This window comes from Kogia breviceps, chromosome 3 (assembly GCF_026419965.1).
Source record: "Kogia breviceps isolate mKogBre1 chromosome 3, mKogBre1 haplotype 1, whole genome shotgun sequence".
In the NCBI taxonomy this organism is placed as follows: domain Eukaryota; kingdom Metazoa; phylum Chordata; class Mammalia; order Artiodactyla; family Physeteridae; genus Kogia; species Kogia breviceps.
In genome coordinates this window covers 188,490,427-188,509,485 of record NC_081312.1, presented here as the reverse complement: position 1 = coordinate 188,509,485, position 19,059 = coordinate 188,490,427, and the positions used below count along the sequence as shown (strand labels likewise).

General features: G+C 43.6%; 1 protein-coding gene across 2 annotated transcripts in view; it reads right to left on the bottom strand.

Moving 5' to 3' along the window:
- Window positions 1–927: 927 nt before the first annotated feature.
- The window catches only part of MKX (mohawk homeobox), a 62,114-nt gene continuing 43,982 nt past the window's right edge, over window positions 928–19,059 (bottom strand). For both annotated transcript variants that reach the window (XM_067030601.1, XM_059058693.2), the window contains exons 6-7: window positions 3,532–3,565; window positions 928–3,426 (exon numbers count right to left, since the gene is read on the bottom strand). In XM_067030601.1, the coding sequence (XP_066886702.1) occupies window positions 3,240–3,426; window positions 3,532–3,565 (221 nt within the window). In that variant the 3' untranslated portion in view covers window positions 928–3,239. The remainder of the gene's footprint in view (window positions 3,427–3,531; window positions 3,566–19,059) is intronic.

The window sequence follows — 19,059 nt, the reverse complement described above, 5'->3', positions numbered from 1 at the left end:
CTGTTGCCGCTGTTTGCTAAACATTGCTACTTGGAGCAGCAGAGAGCACAGACAGCAGCTTGAGTTCTTAGTCGTCTTGAACAGGATCAAGCAGCACAAACAGAGGCGAAAGCAATTCTTGCTGTTCAGAATGAAGGCGCTGCACACGCTGCGTTTCCTGTGGCCATGTCTGTTCTTCCCTAACTTCGTTCGACTTTGAGCTTTTCTCCAGGAATTTCAAACTAATGACAATAAAATGATCTTTCTTGAAGTTCTCATTCTGATACCAACTTTTACCATTTCACTGCAGTCTTCCATTTCTCAAGGCTCTTTATTAAACTACCCACATCTCACATTCCATTTATATTTCTACTTTCTTGCACATAAACCCTATATAAGGGAATTAAAATTATGTGATAACACCTTCCATTTATTGAGCACCTATTAAATGCCAAGCACTGTGGTAGGCACTTTATATATTGTATATTATCTCTGAACCCTGCAGCAAAGTCTACAGGGTAAAACTCACTACTGTCTCTTTGCAGATGAAGAAGCTGAAGCTGAGAGTGACTGAGTCTGGACCCTACAGTGGTGAGTGACAGAGCTGAGATGCAGACGTACGTCTGTTCGGCCCCAAAGCCAAGGTTCTCGCCAGTGCGCAGCACCCGGTGATGGTGCGTATTGTGCGAGCTACTGGAAGAAGGTTTTTGATGAAAATGTTCATTCTAAAGTTATGTATTTTAACAGTTAGCATCATACTTTTCCTCGGCTCTTCAAGGGTGGGTTGGTGGTCTAAGGTGATGAAATTCAACCCGAACACAAACGCAGTGCCCGGATATCATACCCCTGACCAAGCTAAGGAGAATAACGGCATATAATGGACTCTTCTGTCTACTGCTCTCTCCACCTGGTCAACTCTCAAAGGAAAACAAAATTCATGTGATCATTGAGGTCTAGAAATTAACTTTTATTTTAACTCTGTCAAGAACTCCTGGCAGTTATTAAATTTATTAAAATGATTACATACGGTAAAACAAAGAATAGAGGTAATTCTATTTCTCTACAACATAAATTATGAGTTAGAGTCTCAGCAGCTGACTCAGCATTGTTGAAGATGCTTTTAAAGGATTGGGGGGACTTTGATTTCCAGACAATGTGAAAGCAGCAAAAGAAAAAATAAAGTATTGGAGCTATTATGCCAGGATGTGCTAATTATCAAATCGCCTTGATGTATTTATAGGCCAGACTCCAAGCTTTGGTATTTAAAAACAATCATGTGAAGAGCTGTCCTATACTGGCTTGTCATCCATGGTTTATAACATAGAACAAATTTGTTGATTCTTTTTGAAAAGATGGTAAAAATGAATTGTGACTAATTCAGATAAAAAAAAAAACAACCAGCATCCATTCATCTAACTGAAATATGTAAAAACAAAAACAATTTTATTAAAATATTTAATACCAGAATAACTTATAATAGTATGAAAAAGAATGAAGTACTTGTCCTTAGTTTCCACTGACATGATCACATTTTCGAAAAATTGTTTTATAAAGATTCCAAAGTTTTATCATGGATCTGTAACTATTTAAGGATCTTGTAAACCAGAAGAACTCATACTTCATCTGATCATACAGTCATAACTTACATATCTTGCTTTGCACTTACTCTTACTGCAAACAGCAATTTAGAAAACAAAGTAAAAATATATATATGTACAAAATATTTTAATATCAAATTATTTTCATTACACTAAATAAACCCAATCCCCAAATGTTATGTTACATGAAAAAGTGTCCTACAATGTCTATCAAGACTGATACTGTCCATATATCAACTAGAGCAGCCTCTGGTTTTAAAAGCATTTTGCAAAATAAAGAAAAATGTCACCACGTGGCTGCACTGTTGGCTGTCATTCACACTCACAAGAACGCTTTCCAGTTTAAAAAAAAAATTATAAAATAGGTTACATACTCAGAAAAAACATCCCACCATAAAAGAGACAAATCCTTTTTACTTCTCTGAGCACAAATATTCTGTTATATTTGGCATCCGTACTGTTTATTCAAACTTCAAGCCTCCCCAAGCTGATTAGAATATTAACGTTTGATTGAAAAAGAGCTTTCTTGATATTGATTATTCTCACTCCATGATAGTCTAATTTAGAAACAAAATGTTCTTTCTTTTAATACATGATTTCACCTTAATGTCCTATTTGGCAAAATTCAGAGAATGTTTTGTTTCCCATATGTTTTAAATTTAAAAATCAATTTTGTGTGTATATGTATATTCACATCGAGATACATTTCTTTTATTACCTTGTTCTCAACGCAATATAAGTTGTCCATCAGCAACTGTAATTTGAAATGGACCAAATATGAGGTTTTTAGCTATTCCATATGAAAATCAGTTTCCATTACAAAAAACACTGAACTCTAATGCGAACAGGATTATGTTTTAAACCTAAACTATAGTTTTAGTTTTATACGGGAACATTTCGAGTTATTTAGATAATAAACTTTTTGAAAACTTCGGCAAAACTTGAGAAAAAGAAAATCCAAATCAATTCTGAAGAGCATTGTGGTGTTTTCCAGCAGTGCTTAAAAACTTTTTTTCTGATCACATTCATTGCCATGTTTCTTGAATGTACACATTATGTGATCCCCGAACCTTTTATTTTGGAAGTTTGTAACCAACCAGATATGCAGGCGAGATACGTGCGTAAAATTCTCACTGTCCCTCTGCAAAGCACACTGAACAATTTTAAATACTTCAGAATTTTTTTTTTAAAGGAACATTTCATTTGGGCCGAACAGATTTCCAAGTTTTAGCATGTGAATTAGTGAATACATTTCAAGGGCTTTCAGCAATTATGGTTTCAGTCCTGGCGTGGGTAGGTCCATCCGCAATGGCACACACGGTCTAACGAGCATTGTGGTGTCGTCATTTTGAGGCACAGCTGCTCTACTGTGCCCACGTTTCAGCTTATTTTCGGGAAAGCAAGGCACTTACTGTAATAGCAATGCAGACATTTTATGCATACTTGGAGTAACATAAAATAAGTTAATATTTTTGATTAAAGTGAGGTCTTATAATTTATACGTCTTTTATAGAAGCAACTAAGTGATATATTTAGGACGATTAAAAATAAGAAGAGGTTTGAAAAGGAGTCATTTTCACTCCTGCTCCAGCTGCTAGGATGAGGGTTTATGAAAAAACACTGATGCGAAGAACAGCCACTGATCTGAAAAGTGACAAACTCTTAAAACTGCTGAACCAGGGGCACTTTGACTGTCTTCACTTCTGCAATATGGGACGACTTCTGGATGATGCAGCTGGTGGTCCCCTGCAGCTTCTCTTTTCCCTGTGCGAGATTTGTTAAGGCCATGGCTGCATTGATCTCCTTCCAGTACGTGTCGTCCTTGCTCGGTCCCTTTCTATTAGCTGCACTAGATTTAAGCAGAACAGAAAGAAAATGATCAAACTCACTGCGGCGTATGTAGAGAAGACCATCACTGAAAAGCACAAATGGCAAATAAAAACATACCGCTCACCTGTCACCCTTATTGGATCTATTTTCCAGAGTGTCTGTAAAGAAAAGCAAAAATTTGATTACTTTCCTTTTTTGCTATCTTTTTAAATCTCGGGCCTTTCATCATTAATTACAAGGAACGAAAGTTCGTCAGGAAACATGTTGAAAATCGATTACACTTTTTTTTTTTTTTTACAAAGATGTGAAAAAAATCTCTTTGCAAAAGAAGCAGGAATAAGATGAGAATGGTAATAAAGAATAAAAAGCAGCTCTCATAAACATACAAACATCTGAGGTCAATTTGTTCTGAGACACTGATCGGGCGTTTTGGTGAGAAGGGCGATGGCACAGGGAAAGGGTGCTGACCGTTCCGGGGCAGATTCTGGTCTCCGCCCACCACTCGCCGGCCGTGTGCCTCTGGGCAGATCGTGATGCCGCATGAGGTCTGGGGTACAGCTTCCTGAACTATAAAATAAAGGGGTTCCTAGATGATCTTCTGGGTGCCTGTGCCTCAGCAGTCTGTGATTTCATGGAAATCAAACCTTCATCTCAGAAAAAGGGCTGGCAGATAGTCCCGTCTGGCGAGTTAGCCGATGAGTAACAGACCCAGTGCTGACAGCAACGCAGGATTCCTGGCGGATTGGAAGAAGCAGGCACTGGTCTGTGAGCTCCACACGGACCCCTCATCCTGTAGGACATGAAAGTCAGGCTTGCCGCTTCACTCAGAGCACGAATGTCTATCAACACCGCCCCTTATAAAGGAAGACGAAATGGGTTCTTGATCCGGATTGAACCTCTCTGGGGGAGCTCCTCTGGTCAAAAGAACAAGGTATCAGGATCGCAAAAATAGACATGCTGGAGGGAGAGATTCCGGAGGGTAAAGGGGCAGCAGCGTGGCACGGAAGCTTAGAACAAAGAGTGGGGCTGGAGCTCCCAGCAGCCTTAGAGACGCCAGAAATACAGCGGTTAAACCTCCGCCACCAGCACCAGCACCACCGGCGACAAACACCATGGAGAACCTACGGAACGAAGCCCCGCACCCCACGCGAGAAGCACGAAGAATAGGGACTTTGCTCACAGCATCTCTGAGCTCCACGGCCTCTGGAAAACTGGCTTTCCCTGCCCTCAGTTCTCTCCCTTCGTTCTCCTCCCCTAACTCCCCGGCAGTGCTCAAAGCTGGTTTGCCGCGGTGCAGCCTCATCTCCAGCCCTGGGCTCCCAGAGAGTCGTGAAACTCGGAGAGACCCGGGGGGGGGGGGGGGGCGGAGACCAGGGACATGATCACAATACAGTCCAACCAGGGCGACTTTTCCCAGGGACGTGACCATGTCGACAAGGCAGCTAAACCTTGATGCCCTCAATGGATGAAAAGAATCAGGGAAAGCTGTCGATACATCCTGAGTCAGGCCAGGCGGTGTAGACCAGGAGATAGTAACGGTCACTGTGAGCTCTTTGCACAGCCTTTCACTCCGGGCCACCCTACCTACCCCGCCGAGAAAGAAGACAAGCAAACACAACAGAAGCGCATAGCGAATAAACGGCAAGACTGTTACAAAAAAGTAAATGAGATTAAGTGCGTCTGGCCCCAGATGGAACAATAAATGTTAGTCCCTTTGGTCTCCTTTCGTTTTAGGGAATCTTTGGAAAAATAACTGGATTCCTGAGTAGTTGGTCACCCTCTGGAGCCCTGTTAGCCTCTGGATCTTTTGGCCCCTACGAGGTAGGCCTGGATGGTTAGCTACACCTCTGCTGCTTGATAATTTTGGAATGATAATATTGCTTACATAAACAGAAGGAAAAGAATGCCAACTTTGAATTCGCAGAACCCTCACAATCCCAGTTGACAGATCACATCCTACGTGTGGGCACACTTCCAAGCACTTCGTGTCGTAGCTTGTTCAGCATCAGTGTCTGCTGTCTGTCAAGTCTTTCTCTGTTTGGTGCTATTAACTGCAAATCTTTGCTCGATAGTGACAGAAACAAGGCATTACCAGAACAGAGAGTAAGTCAGTGCCTTTGTTTAGGACAAGAAAAACTAACAACATTGGACATTTTACAGAGAGAAAAAAAAAAAAAAAAAACCAGTTAGGCCTTTGCTCAATTTTGCCCACAAATTGCAGCAATTCTGTTGCCAAAGTGAAGCAATAGGTTATGGAGATATTTATCCAATGGAAAGACTTGGCAAAAGCAGAATAAGTTCCATGAAGGTTAAATAACATTAGGGAAATAACAAAACATAATTTAGAAAAGACCGTGTAACTGATGCTCTGGCTTACGAACGAAGCTGTCTCGCGTGTACACAGGGGACCAGCGTCCGATTCCCCACCTGGATGGTCAACAGGGTGCAGACGACGGGAAGGAAGCCTGCGGCTGCTGACTCTCTAGGTGGAAGGAGGACACGGAGGTCCCCGGGAAGGTCCGCGAGAGCTGGTTTGAGGTGAAGTGTGAACGAGGATGCTCTGCATCCCCGCGGCCTGCCGGGACCCTGCCACCAACAAGCAAGTCTACTACGGCCAACCACGAAGTTATAAAACTCTGCTTACTCTTGGGGTGTATGTGTTTTACAGGTAGGTGCCTGTGAAGATACCTTTGAAGTGTAAACACAGAGACCCCGCCGATGCCCCTTTGGGTATCCTCAATTAGTTTCACGAATTTCAACAATGACCTCGCAGCAAAGATGAATCCCGTAATTTCCCTCTAAGGCAGAGAGGGCGCTTAGTTCAGTGTCCTTTGGTGTGGATTCAGGTTCCTTTCCCAGCAACAGAAGAAAAGGCTTCATAAAAAGGAATGAAGGGAAGACCCGCTTTGCTTCTCTATCAGTAGTAAATGTGACAACAGCGCGTAACAAAGTTCAACGTCAAAGGTTTCAAACCAACAAGCAAAAGCTGACTACTGGGGGGTCAAAAGCTGCTTTGGGGGCGTCTCCGTGCCGAGGGTGGTTTTGGCACAAAACATAAACTGGTGCTGGCAGGGCGTGCTTCTCCTGCTGCTGGCGGGCTGCCCGCATCGCTGGGGTTGCGAGCGTCCGAGCGCCGCCTCCTGCAGAGTGGGGGTCCCCAGAAGCGCCAGCAGGAGGAAGACAGCAGACAGGGGCCCTTCTACGCTGAAACATTTCTACTTTTGTAGGAAAGCAAAGGACTATAAGCATCTGGCAATCTAGGGAGACTGTTTTCTATTCCTGATGCTGAGATGAAATCTGGGGAGACGCCCCAGCGGCTGTAGAGAACGGAGGTCGTTTGAGTGGGGCTCGGAGAATTTACAATCCGCTCGTTCTATGAAATGTGCTAAGTGTGAAGTGTTCTTTCTCACGTGCGCTTTTCCTTTGAGGTATAAACTCACCGGCTCGTATCCGGCTCAAGTATTCTGCGTCTCTTCGGCCCGTGGTCAGTATTTAAGCAGCAGTGGGTTTCCGGGCCACCGCCCGATGCCCCTTCAGCAGAGCGGAGGTCTCTCGCCAGCCCCCTGCAGGAGCGGCGCCCAGTAGCTCAAGAGGGGATGTGACAGGAGCAGGAAGGGGTCTGAGCAGACGGCCGCCCGCCGTCACTGCCCCGGCACAGGCCGGGGTCCGAGGCCAGCTCAGCTGCGTCTCTCACTCTGCAAGTAGCTTGGCTCTGCCGGCCCCACGTCTGAGCTAAAATGCCTTTTTACATCCCAAGGTTCCAAAAATCAGCTACGCTGTCAATTATCATAAAAGCAACTGGTTGGCAGGAACAACGTACTGAACCAGCCAAAAGAGCGTGTTTTAAGACCAAAAAAGAAAAGGAATGAAAAAAAGAGATGCGTCTTTAGGAAAATCTTGGATACTGTAAAACCCAAACCATGTTGAAACTTAAAATGGGGCTATCCTCAGTTTGGACATGTGTTTCCTTATAAAGTTAAGCAGAGAAACAATTATAAAGAAAATTCAGTTCTACTGCAACTTGAGATGTGCAAAGCACACAGCCCTGCGGGCAAAGTGTCCACTCAAGTTTGAGAAATGCCGTTTAGAAATATTCATTCTGCTATATATTCCTGAGGTAATAATTCTAGTCATAAAACGAGATAAAAATATGGCCACATCTTTTGCACTGAGATTTTGTTTCAAATTTAATCAGTAAGTCCTGTTGTAAAATGTTCCACAAAATACTACTCACACCACTGAAACGTAAACAAAATTAAGATTAAGAAAACAAGTATTTTTAATTAAATAATCTAAAAATCATATATGTTTCCCTAAATTAAAATGGAAAGAGAGCTCCAGACGCTTGACAAATGTGCCTTCTCACACTTGGTCGGTTTTGGAGCCGCTGCTGGAGAGAGCAGATGTGCACAGCCCGGCTTCAGCGTTTCTGGTCTCAGGGGTCCCGAGAGACCCTGGCGCACATGACCAGCTTCTGGAGCTATTTACATACTTGGAACAACTGAGATAAAGCAGGAGACCCCGGTGAGTCGGGTAGATATAAAGCCTCACTGCAGATTCTGAAATACCGATCGCTCCAGATTTGCAGGAACTCACACCAGACGGCACCGACCCTGTCCCTCTCTGCTTCCCCACACACTGGATCTGGGCTGGGCTCACGTACCCCTACAGACTGGTTCCACCGCGGCTGGACATTTCTTTACTTTTAAAAATAGCATTTGTTGTTGTTCTCTAATAAGAAAGGCATGCAGGTTCGCTGCAGAAAATCCAGGAAGAATTGTAAAAGAGAAAATAGAGGGCATTGTTGGATAACTCAAATTAATATTTGGATGTATCGACTCCCAAAGCAAGTTTATATACATTTTTTTAAAAGGAGTCATTTTGGACGTGTTTTAAGATTTCTTTGATGTGGACCATTTTTAAAGTCTTTATTGAATTTGTTAGAATATTGCTTCTGTTTTATGTAAGTCCCTGTATGCGTTTTAGAACTTGCTTTTTCACTGAACTTCTACTTCTTCCTTACCCGTTTGTTAACAAATAAGATAATAATCTATCATTTGGCTTCCCCTGATGTGGCAATGTTTTTTTTTTTTTTGGTTTTGTTTTTTTGTTTCTTGTTTTTTCGCCTGTGAAAAAGAAACGGCTTGAAAGAATTCAAAATCCAGCTTTACCCAGTTTAAACTTGAATTTAGAGAGTCTCGAATGTTACAAGAAGGGGTTATCTTTAAAACAACAATTACTAGCATTTCATCATTTAAGCAATCTCAGTTGATAAAGCCACCTTCAAAGACCATGGCGAGGTCTAATGCATTATTTACATAGAAAGCCTATTCAAAACCTATTAAACACCTTTTCTATACCTTTTGCTAGTATTTTAGACCATAGAGATAAAAAAAATGACTTTTTTTCCTCCTTATTATTTAATCTGTAACATCAAAAAGTCAGTCCAAATCACAGAACAGGAAATCTAAAGCTCTGTTGAGCTCACCCTCAGACTTTAAATTAGAGAGACATTTGAATAGATGTGAGATCCCTAAAATCACTGCTGCACTGCCAGGACTGCATTACTGCGAAGTAACTGCTAGACAGCTGCTGCCGCATCACTGTAGGGGAAATGTCTGTGGTTATCCTCTCTTTGGGGTAGTTAGAGCTTTTGAATAAGTAAAGATAAATCATCCCAAGTGATTTTGCTCAAAAAGGAAGGAAAAAAACCTACCCAACAACCTGTAACACTTACCTGTTGATGATGAAACTGCTTCTTCCAATGCCATGGACTGAAGGGGAATTACACTTTAAAGCTTCAGCATGACAGGAAGAGACTGCACCGAAACTCGGTGGATTTCAAGGCTATTCCTCGTGGAAGGATTAGTGGAGCCTCTCGGAATAGTGAAAATTATAAAATGAAACCCGCCTCATCTTCATGGATGGAGCTGGTATTTCTTTTCCCTTTGCGATATACTAGTTAAATTATTTATCCCGAGGCCTTAAAGAATGAGTGGCTTCCAAAATTATTTCAGGGTTTAAAGAAAATCTTTTCTAAAAATTAAGCCAGGGTTTCCTCCAGCCATGACTTCCACCATCTGGAGAAAGATTCTTTTCCTTCCTGCCACCTCTCACGTGGGCTGGCCTCTCACTATAGCTAATAGTGCCCAGATGTCCTGGATCCGCAGGGTCCCCACCTTCAGCTGCCTTTCTGTCAATGCACCCTCCTCTCTATCTCCTCCCTGAAAATAAAAGAGTTAGAAACCATACCCCTCTATTCTGGACCAAGAGCGAAGACTGGGGTAGCTGACATCTCAAAGCTTTCAGGACAGGTTGTAGTTCCATCACCAACAGCAGGACATCTTTATTGTTCCGGGAGCGCCCACGACCGCGGCTAACCCTCTAAGTGCCCATGGGCTCTCTGTCAGTTAGGGAGCTGCAGAGCCTTCCTGCGGCTTTTCTGATTATGCAGAGGAAAAACCTGGAGGCTGGTGGCTCCTTCTTAATTCCCAGCTGAACCTCTGTTCTGGTAAAACGCACAGTTATTCTGACCTCATCAGTCTGGACTGGAGGACGAAAGGCACAGGAAGTGGGACCTGTAACGTGACCGTGACCTTTCAAGTAAGCATAGGGCCACCCAATTAGAATGTCCCAACTCCACCTTCCATCTTTTCCACTAACCATATTAAAGGTCCTCGACGCTACGTTACTCTGTGCTCCGACTGTCTCCCCTAGAAAGCAGGGCTAATCGCACTAGACTCAGGTTATCAGGTTTTCTAAAACACTCAGAAGAAAGCTTAAGCATGTATACCAGGAACTAGAGAAATCCTCGTAAAAATTTCTAAAAATTAACCTCTCCTCTCACTGTATGTTTTACATCTAGAATATGGGGCTGCATGTACTCATCAGAAAAAATAGTATTGTTCAGAGATTTAATATGAAAACCATTATGTAAGGATGAAATATCTTAACTCTGGCCAAAGCCCATGAGCTCAGATTAATGCATTAATTGTGCAGAATCTATCATCTTCAAAGACAAAATGGCTTTTCTGATGCTATTTTGTGCCAGAGCACTATAACATGCCAAGACAAAGAACACTGGAGCCACATTAAAGAATATCTACTAACTTTAAGTGTCTAATGGATTGTGTTACTTCATTTTCTCAAGGGGAATATTGGAGATGTTACCCCAAATGTTTCATCCATGCAAGCTAGGTTTCTAGCCAGAGTCTCAGAAAATGACTTGCTAAGTCTACACGAATAACTTCTGTGTGTGCCTGTATGTTGCAAGGAGCATTAATTGTTTATACAAGTGCTCCCTTCTACATGCAAGTTGGGCTACTAGTTCTGAAAACAGGGTGTCTTACTCCGACTCTCAGCTAAACTTTAATTTTGTCCCAATGTTCCGACACTGACATTCATCCTCTGAGTGCTGCAACAGCACAAGGACTACATAACAGCCGCCACACCACAGTTCTAGGAGGTTGATGTTTAATAAATATGTAGCTGAATAGTGTTAGGTTACAACGTACTAATACGACTTTCTTCAGCAAAAAAAGTCCTTTTAAATGGAAAAATGTGCATTTGCTATGATCTAGAAACTGGCTGGAAAGTCTGGCTCCATCCATGTATTTTCAAGCTCTTCAGTATCTCTGAAAAATCATCAAAAAGTACTTTTGCTTTGATATATGAACTGAAGTGTAGCTTTGAGTTGGCTCACATTATGGCCATGCTTTTCAAATTCCTTAAATTACCAGAAATGACACTTCAGACTAGGAGATCTTGCTGTTAAACCTGTCTGAATGCATCAACACCAGAGACGACACAACAAGAGCGGCGCCGTTCGCCGACCCCTTGGATCTTTCAGAAGAGGTGCAAGTGACAGCTCCCTCCTCACAGTTCGTCTGCTGTGCTTGTTAATAGAAGAGAAGCATATTTTAGACATAAGATGAACAGTATTACCAGTCCTTCTCCTACATTTCAAATACATTTTGATGCTCCTAATACACTTAAAATGTTAAAATTATACTTGGCATGTCAGTGTTCTATGTTCACACATTTCTACATTTAAAGGTTCTGTGATTTTCTGCTTTTAATTTCAGAAACAGTCATTTAAAGTCTAAACTAGGGTGGGGAAGGACTTTCAAATGAAAATTGGGAAGATTTTTGTTGATGGCGTTGAAGGTGGGAGAAGCTGAAAAGCAGGGAGAGGCGGAAAGATGAGGAAGAAGGCCTTGCAGGCCTGGGCTGTGGCTATGGGTCCAAGTGTCCCTAGTCTAGAAGTCTTCTGATGACCCAATCTGACCAAGAGAAGACCAGATAATCACTAGGAATCTACACCCCAAACCATTCATTAAATTCCAGTGGCATATAGATCCTATTTCCCTGCTATCACCAAAATGTAGATACAAGAAATTTCTAGAAGAGAGTAGGGGATAAGTTGCTTTCACCTAACAAGTTGATCTATTTGCGGAGAAAACAAAAATATTTCATAGATCAAACGCACCTTTTTGTACGATAATTTCTCTAAGGCACAGGATGTATCTTAGGGCCCTAAGAAGATAGTTGGCGGGTTCACTAGGAACAGGACGTTGGGTGAGTCATTTATGTGCGTCTCAGCTTCACCTACAAAATGGAGATAACAGTGACCCCGCCTTCCCGGGCTTGCGGTGAGGATTGACTTAGGTGCCCAGCGTAAAGCTCGTGGAACAGAGCCTGGTGCACAGGAGGGGCTTCGGCGTCACAACTCCCTGAGTGAAGTGAAGCTGTCAGTCGACTTTCACCAGCTGAGGGGGCCACCCCGGGTCGCTTGGGGGTGCCGAGGGTCCTATGGCTCAGGAGGATCCGTCGGGGCTGCGTTTAATGAACCAAGTTCCTGATTCTACCTTCGTATCAGTAGCAGATATAACATTTGTATTAGGAAAATGCCGTTCAGAAATGGGTGACTCTAGGTTCAAAATGCTTTTGTCTATTTTTGCTTAAACATGAATATAATACCACTTTAAAAATGCCCTTTTTTTTGGGGGGGATAGTGTAATAAAAGTTTACTTGCATTACTTTCCCCAGGTATTACAGTTTTTGCTATGCTGTGATGTATAGTTCAGGGAGAGTCATTACAAATACAAACTTGAGGATAAAGGGACCCAAGACTTTCATTGTAATATATTACACAATACTTCAGTATAATCAAATCACCCTCATTCTTCTAACTGGAACAGCTATGGTAATAACAGACTGTTATAAGATCTGTGTTTTTCTGTTTTGAAAATAAACACGTAGGCCCAGCTCTATATTGCTGTGATGGTGGGGACTTTTATTTTGGGGAGTCTTATATTTTTTTAAATTTTCCTTTGGGAAATGGTAATCCAGATGGGGGTCATCAAAAAGTAATTATTCAACCTAATGTGGATTTTTTTTTCTTTCTAGGGTAGGATAAAAAGCTTTTATAAACTCAAGTAAACTTAGTTTCTGCTGCCCTTAGAAGAATATTTTGTTCAGGCCTGCCTCAAAAAGAACAGAGCACGGTGTTATTATACACTGTGATGAGGTTTACAAACAGTTTTTGGTTATTTTTAATCTGTTATTTTTAAAGCAGCCCTGAGAGGTAACTGGAGCTATATGATCTCTAAAGAGGAACAGGGATAGGGGAACAGAACCATCACGCAAACAGCGTGGCCACCCCCGGGACCAAAATCACCGAAGTCGAGCTCAGTGGTCAGGATGCTGGACTGAGCCGTGACAGGGGCCTGTCGAGGCCTGCTGGCGGCTTTGCTTTTGACCAGGAGCACAGATGGCAGAGCATCTGGGCCCAAAGGGCTTAAAAGGATCGAAGCGCTAATGGTCGTCACCTCGAAGCCACCCAGAGGTCCAGGGACAGGCTGAGACCTAGGAAGGACCCTCGGCGTGGCTGCTGGAGGGCGAGCTGAGCCCCTTCTTTCTGCAGAGCACGTGGGTCCCTCCTGTGCCGGGACCACCACCTGCCGCCGCCGACCCAATTAGACACATAGGCTCCACACCACAGCCTTAAGCAATGCAGCCTTCAGCACGGGTGTTTCTGTCACAAGACGGTAAAAATACAGTGTGCTTAAACACGAAGCAAAGAAACCGTAAAGAGAGAGAGCGCGCAAACACTCTTAGGGTCTTAGATTAAAAGAAAAAATACCAGAGCTTGACGACTCTCAGAAAGAAGAATGAGTATAGCGTACAGAAAAGTTCTTGTAAAGCCATTTCATGGAAATTTAAATGCAGAAGAATGGCACATTCGCATGACTTAAATATATTTAAATGCCAAGCACCTGCCATACATAATGTTGTGCAAATGTCATAGCCTGTTTTAAAAGTAAATAAGACACCTCAAAAATAAAAGAGAAAACATATTTGTTTTAATCATTAAAAATGACCGATTTAGAGAAATGGACAATGAATCCAATATTACTTTTGGACTAAAGGCAATCCTCCGTAATTCCTGATATTTTCTACCCTTTCACATACTTTCTGGTGACTTTAGAGGGAAATATATTTTAACAATCAGTTGTGTAAACATTTTAAAATAAACAAAAGGGAGACAGGGAAAAGCATGAAGCTGTGCAAAAAAAGAGAAAAGAATCAAAAATTACATTTGTAGGACCGACCAGACCCACTCAGTCACACTTTGGGGTTGGGTGATGGGATAAACTCTATATACTCAAGGGTGATTTAAATACTCTCCGTAGACAGCCGGGAATAGCTGATGAACGAGCACACACTGTGAAGAAGAGCACAGGCATCGCTTTGAACCAAAGGGCTACACAGCAGAGCCTGGGTCTCACGCTCAAGGGTGAACAAACTACATGCTTTCATCACGAGGGCACAAAACATTGCCCCTTCTTTGGGTAGCGACAGCCGGGAACATCGTAATTCCTTGCAAGATTCCCAGCTCTCGCAGGCATGTGGTCTCCCCCCTCCCTAGTGGGGACTCGCCACGCTCAGAAGGAGAACACAAAAGGGGCAGAACAGTTACTCACGAAGACTAAAGAGCTGGGAAGGCTCCTGAAACTACCCATGTGCCACAGCGCTGCTCACTGTGTCCCCTGTTGTTTTAGAGGTCTGTCCCGTTAGACGCACACCCACTTAAAGCCAGCAGGAGCGAGCCACTCACTACACATGCGGTTGGCACGTGGGTCCAAAGCCAGGGGAGCTAAAAGCATCCACTGAACAAGAGAGAAGAAACCATCCTTCCTAGGCCACCGCAACAGGCGCTGAACACAGGCCGTTACAAACACGCAGGAAGAAGTGAGCCGTCGTTCCATTCGGCCTCGGGCGGCATTGAATCACGCAGCCCTCAGCACAGATGCGAATAGGAGTGGGTCGGTCGGGCTCTTAAAAAAATATATTTCTCTTATTTTCCAAACTCTAAGTAACTGGATATATTATCCAACTGATTTTCAGCCTACTTTCGAAGACCAATACTGAATGATATCACTTATATGTGGAATCTAAAAAATAAAACAAACAAATGTGTACAGCAAGACAGAAGTGGACTCACAGAGAGAACAAACTAGTGGTTACCAGGGGGGAGAGGGAGGGGCAGGGGAAACTGCTGTGTGTAAAGTAGATGAGCAACAAGAGTCTATTGTACAGCGCAGGGCATGTGGCCATTATCTTGTGATAAGTTTTAACGGAGTGCAATCTGCACAAATACTGACTCACCCTGCTGTGCACCTGAAACTAACAAATACTGTAAATCAACTGTACTTCAATTTTTAAAATTGAATGATCTTCTTATAAAAAAATAATAAAATCATGAGATTAATTTAAAAAAATTTTTTAAGTTATTTTATTAGATAGCTTATTGGATAATAGATAATAGATTCTTATTTGGACAAAAGGATGCACAAAAATCCTTTCTTTCAAAGTGAAAGGCAAAGGAATCTGTGTTTGTGCTGATTTATAGGACCCCTTGGAGAAGCGTAAAGAAATGAAGGATGTGTAATGATGAAAATGCACTGAATTAATTATTCACAAGTAATCACCATCATCATAAAAATAATTAGCAGGCTAGGAAAAGCAGAAAGTGGGCCCAGAAATGAAAAAAAGATGATTATTTTTATACTGGAGGAAAAAAAAGGAGGTAATGGGAGTCGTGTGGGGCAAGTGTTGAAAGCATCTGTCAAAAGGCTGCTTGAGAAATGGGAGTCCCAGTTTATGATTAATTGAAAAATTATTCAAATGGAAATTCCATGCTAATGTTAGCAGTCTTTAGGACAGAAAGAGAATAACCCAATTAGTTACTCAAATTCCTACAGCTGCTTTTAATGGGATTAGTGCCTTTTTTTGGTTTATCTTGAATTGAGAAATTGAGTGCACCTGTTCACTGCTAATCAGTGTGAACTGTGAAGGGTGGAATTCACTTAATCACACTTTACCCCTCCACCAGTAACGTGCAATGGGGAGAGAGTAGATCTGGGACCAGAGAGCTCGCGTCTGAATCCCAGTACTGCTGCTTATTAGCATCTGGTTTGGGGAAAGTCAGTATCTCTGCGTCTCATTTTTTTTCTCATCTGTAAAATAGACACAAAATACGGAACAATGAAGACTGTTGCAGAAATTAGTAATAATCACTGCAAAACACCAGGCAGCCAGGAATTCTCAATAAAGAGCAGCTATAATTATCCCACAGTTGCGAACTCCTTTTGTAGTGGCAGCAAACTAGGCTGCGGTGTTGAAGATTTACCCTGAAATGGAACAGATAATGAATAACACAACCATTCAAAAGAGTTTCTTATTTGAATCGTCTCCCCTGGGTCATGGGCAGGCATGTTATGTCTCTGACACTCTAGTGTGGAAAATTCCCCAAAGGGCAAGACTGCACATTATGGAGACTTCAGTTTTGCAATGGCTTGGAGAAGGTCACTTAAGTTGCTTAGTAGCCATAATATGCAAAACATTAGAATGGAGTCTTCGATGCGAGTGAAAATGATGAGCGTACCAAGGCAAATTCCAGGATTATGTCAGCAACTGGTCTTTCGCTGTTCATTTTTGGGGCTGGCGCACGTAGCTGTTATTGGACTGGCAGCTTGCATGTGTTATCCACGCAATCATATAGGTATGCTAGCGTGTTTACTCTTAATTGCTTGGAAAAAGTTTTAAATTTTGAAGATCTTTACTCAAGATAGAATATGGCATTTGGATCTGGGGGAACAGCTTTGGAAATGCCCAGTTCTTAAAAGACAGGTCTCTAATCTTTGTTATTAAAAAATCTCTATGAAGAGCTCACTGATACAATTCCACAAGGAAAAAAATAACTACTTAAAACATACATTACCTAAAAGACCTTAATTGTATCACTGCTTTATCCTAAACAGCTGTACTTGGTATCCTTAAATTGGAGTAAGGATATATAGGCTATCTCAGTGCTCCTGATATCTCACCAAGATACCAACATTTATTAAAAAGTTCTTCCCACCGCACAGCAGAATGGGAGAGATACTCAATTTCCCTTGAAATTTTTGTGCCATCTTTGGATGCCTGGTGCTTTCAGAGAGAACGGATAACAACACTACAGTGAAGCTGAACTTAACCAAGTAAAAACCAAATTTTTTTGAGTATCGAATGGAAAATTACACTTTGTACACAGCATTTTACCCCCCCCCCTTTGGGGGGGCATAATTAAGGTCCAGGTCAACTTAACACAATTCACAGTGGTGACAATATTTATCAAGCATTTTGCAAGTCATAAATGTGCAATTAATCTCATTTCCTTTTTGTGCACACTTGTATCATTTCCCCCATTTTACAACTGAGACTCAGAAAAACTGACTGACAGGTCCGAGGCTAAACTTAATAAACAATAGGGCTGGTACTAGAAGCCCAATCTTTTAAGTGCAATAGACTGGGCTCTTCTCCATGGTGTCTTCGTTTACTGCTTTACAGGTTCATTGGTTGGTTCAGCAAACATTTACTGAATGCACTCTAAATGTCAGGCACCGTGATAGGCCCTAGAAATACACACGAAAAAGTTCTGTTCCGAGAGCACGTTTGTTAAGTGCAACGAAGTTAGCCTAGGGACCCAGCTAACACAGTCGGCTCTACAGTACTGTGCTGTAATAGGGTTACAGTACTTTCCACACAAATAACACATAAAAACCGAACAGACGAATAAAGAAAACATTTTTAATCTTAGAGTACAGTCCCTTGAAGAGGACAGTAGTCCGGTACAGTGGCTGGCGCGCAGGGGCTGCATCGAGGGAACGGGACAGAAAACGTACTGACTGGAGGACGGAGGGCAGGTGGGAGCCGGTGGAGCTGAAGCAGCTCGTCAGCAATAGGAGGCGCTACATCATCGCCGCTACGTCTCAGCAGTACCGGCTACATCACCGCTGCTTTTACACTTCCTTCCAGCCAACCTGGGCTTGAAGTAAAGATACCGCACTACCGTGGTCCGCCCAGTCCTGTACAGTGAAGTACACAAAGCACGACCGCCTGCGGAGGACGCCCGCGCGTGACAACTAACCGATGTGACCGGACACGTGAACACATGTTCGCATCTTTGAAAGCTCGCGACCCGAAGGGTCGTAGGCAGGGGACATACCGTACGAATTACAGATGGGTCTCACCCCAAGCAACTCACTGAGTAAATGGCAAGCGCTCAGGGTGACTAGTGCTCTGGGGGCCCTGAGTGGGGCTCCGAGTGTGGAGGCGCCTCCGGGGCGGCGGAGAAGAGGCCGTGGGCAAGCGAGTCCGGCAAAGCACCCTCCGCCATTGCCGCCTGCACGCAGCCGGCGTCGGCACCGTCGGGGCGCCGGGACACAGCACAGACGGGCCAGCACCGGCCAGGGTAAAGGTGAGCGGGGCCGCTGAGGCGAAGACGGGGAGCAGGGCTCCAGGGGAAGCAGCAACTGCGTGAAAGGGCAGGGCCGTGCCGGCACCTCACCTCCGCGTCGCATCTTCCCGTGCGGCTGAAGCGAGTGAGGCGTGCGGAGGGGCGGGTGAGAGATCACCAAAGGCCGGGCGCCGGGAGAAGGAACGTGAACTCCTTCCCGAAAGGGTGTGCAACAGCGACATGCCTGGACCCGGATTCCAGAACGATCCCCCTCGCCCCAGTGGAAGGTGAGGTGGTGGCGGGAACCCAAGGCGGGAGGGGGGTGGGGAAGCAGGACGCAGCCGTGGGGCGCTCGCTCGGGGGCCGCCTTGCTTTCGGGCACGTGGTGCCTCGGGGGCTGCCTGCCCCCCGGGACTGGGCGGGTGGTGATTCTCTGGGCCCGGGAGGCGGGGGTTGGGGGGGGGAGCACGTTTCAGCTCGGAGGGCACGGCCGTCGGCAGCCTGACTGTGACACGCTGCGGGCAGGAAGTGCTCTGAGGGCCTCGAATGCGGATGCTGACGTGCTCAGGGGTGCAGGACGCCGCCCTGAACGGGGAGAGGGCTCAGCGGGCCGCGTGACGTAGCAACATGCTTAGAAACACTGGGATACTATCTCCTGCAAGCATCACAACACGGAAATCGATCAGCATGTAGGTAAGAGGTACACAAAGAAATAAATACGGATGGGTCTCACATGAATAATGTTTTAGCACATAGATCTAAATATTTTCCCATATGCTGGCTAATATTATCCAGCATGTGATTTTAAAAAGTGTCAAATACCAAAGTCTTGAAAGATGAATTATTTTTAAAACTTTATTAGTCACACCC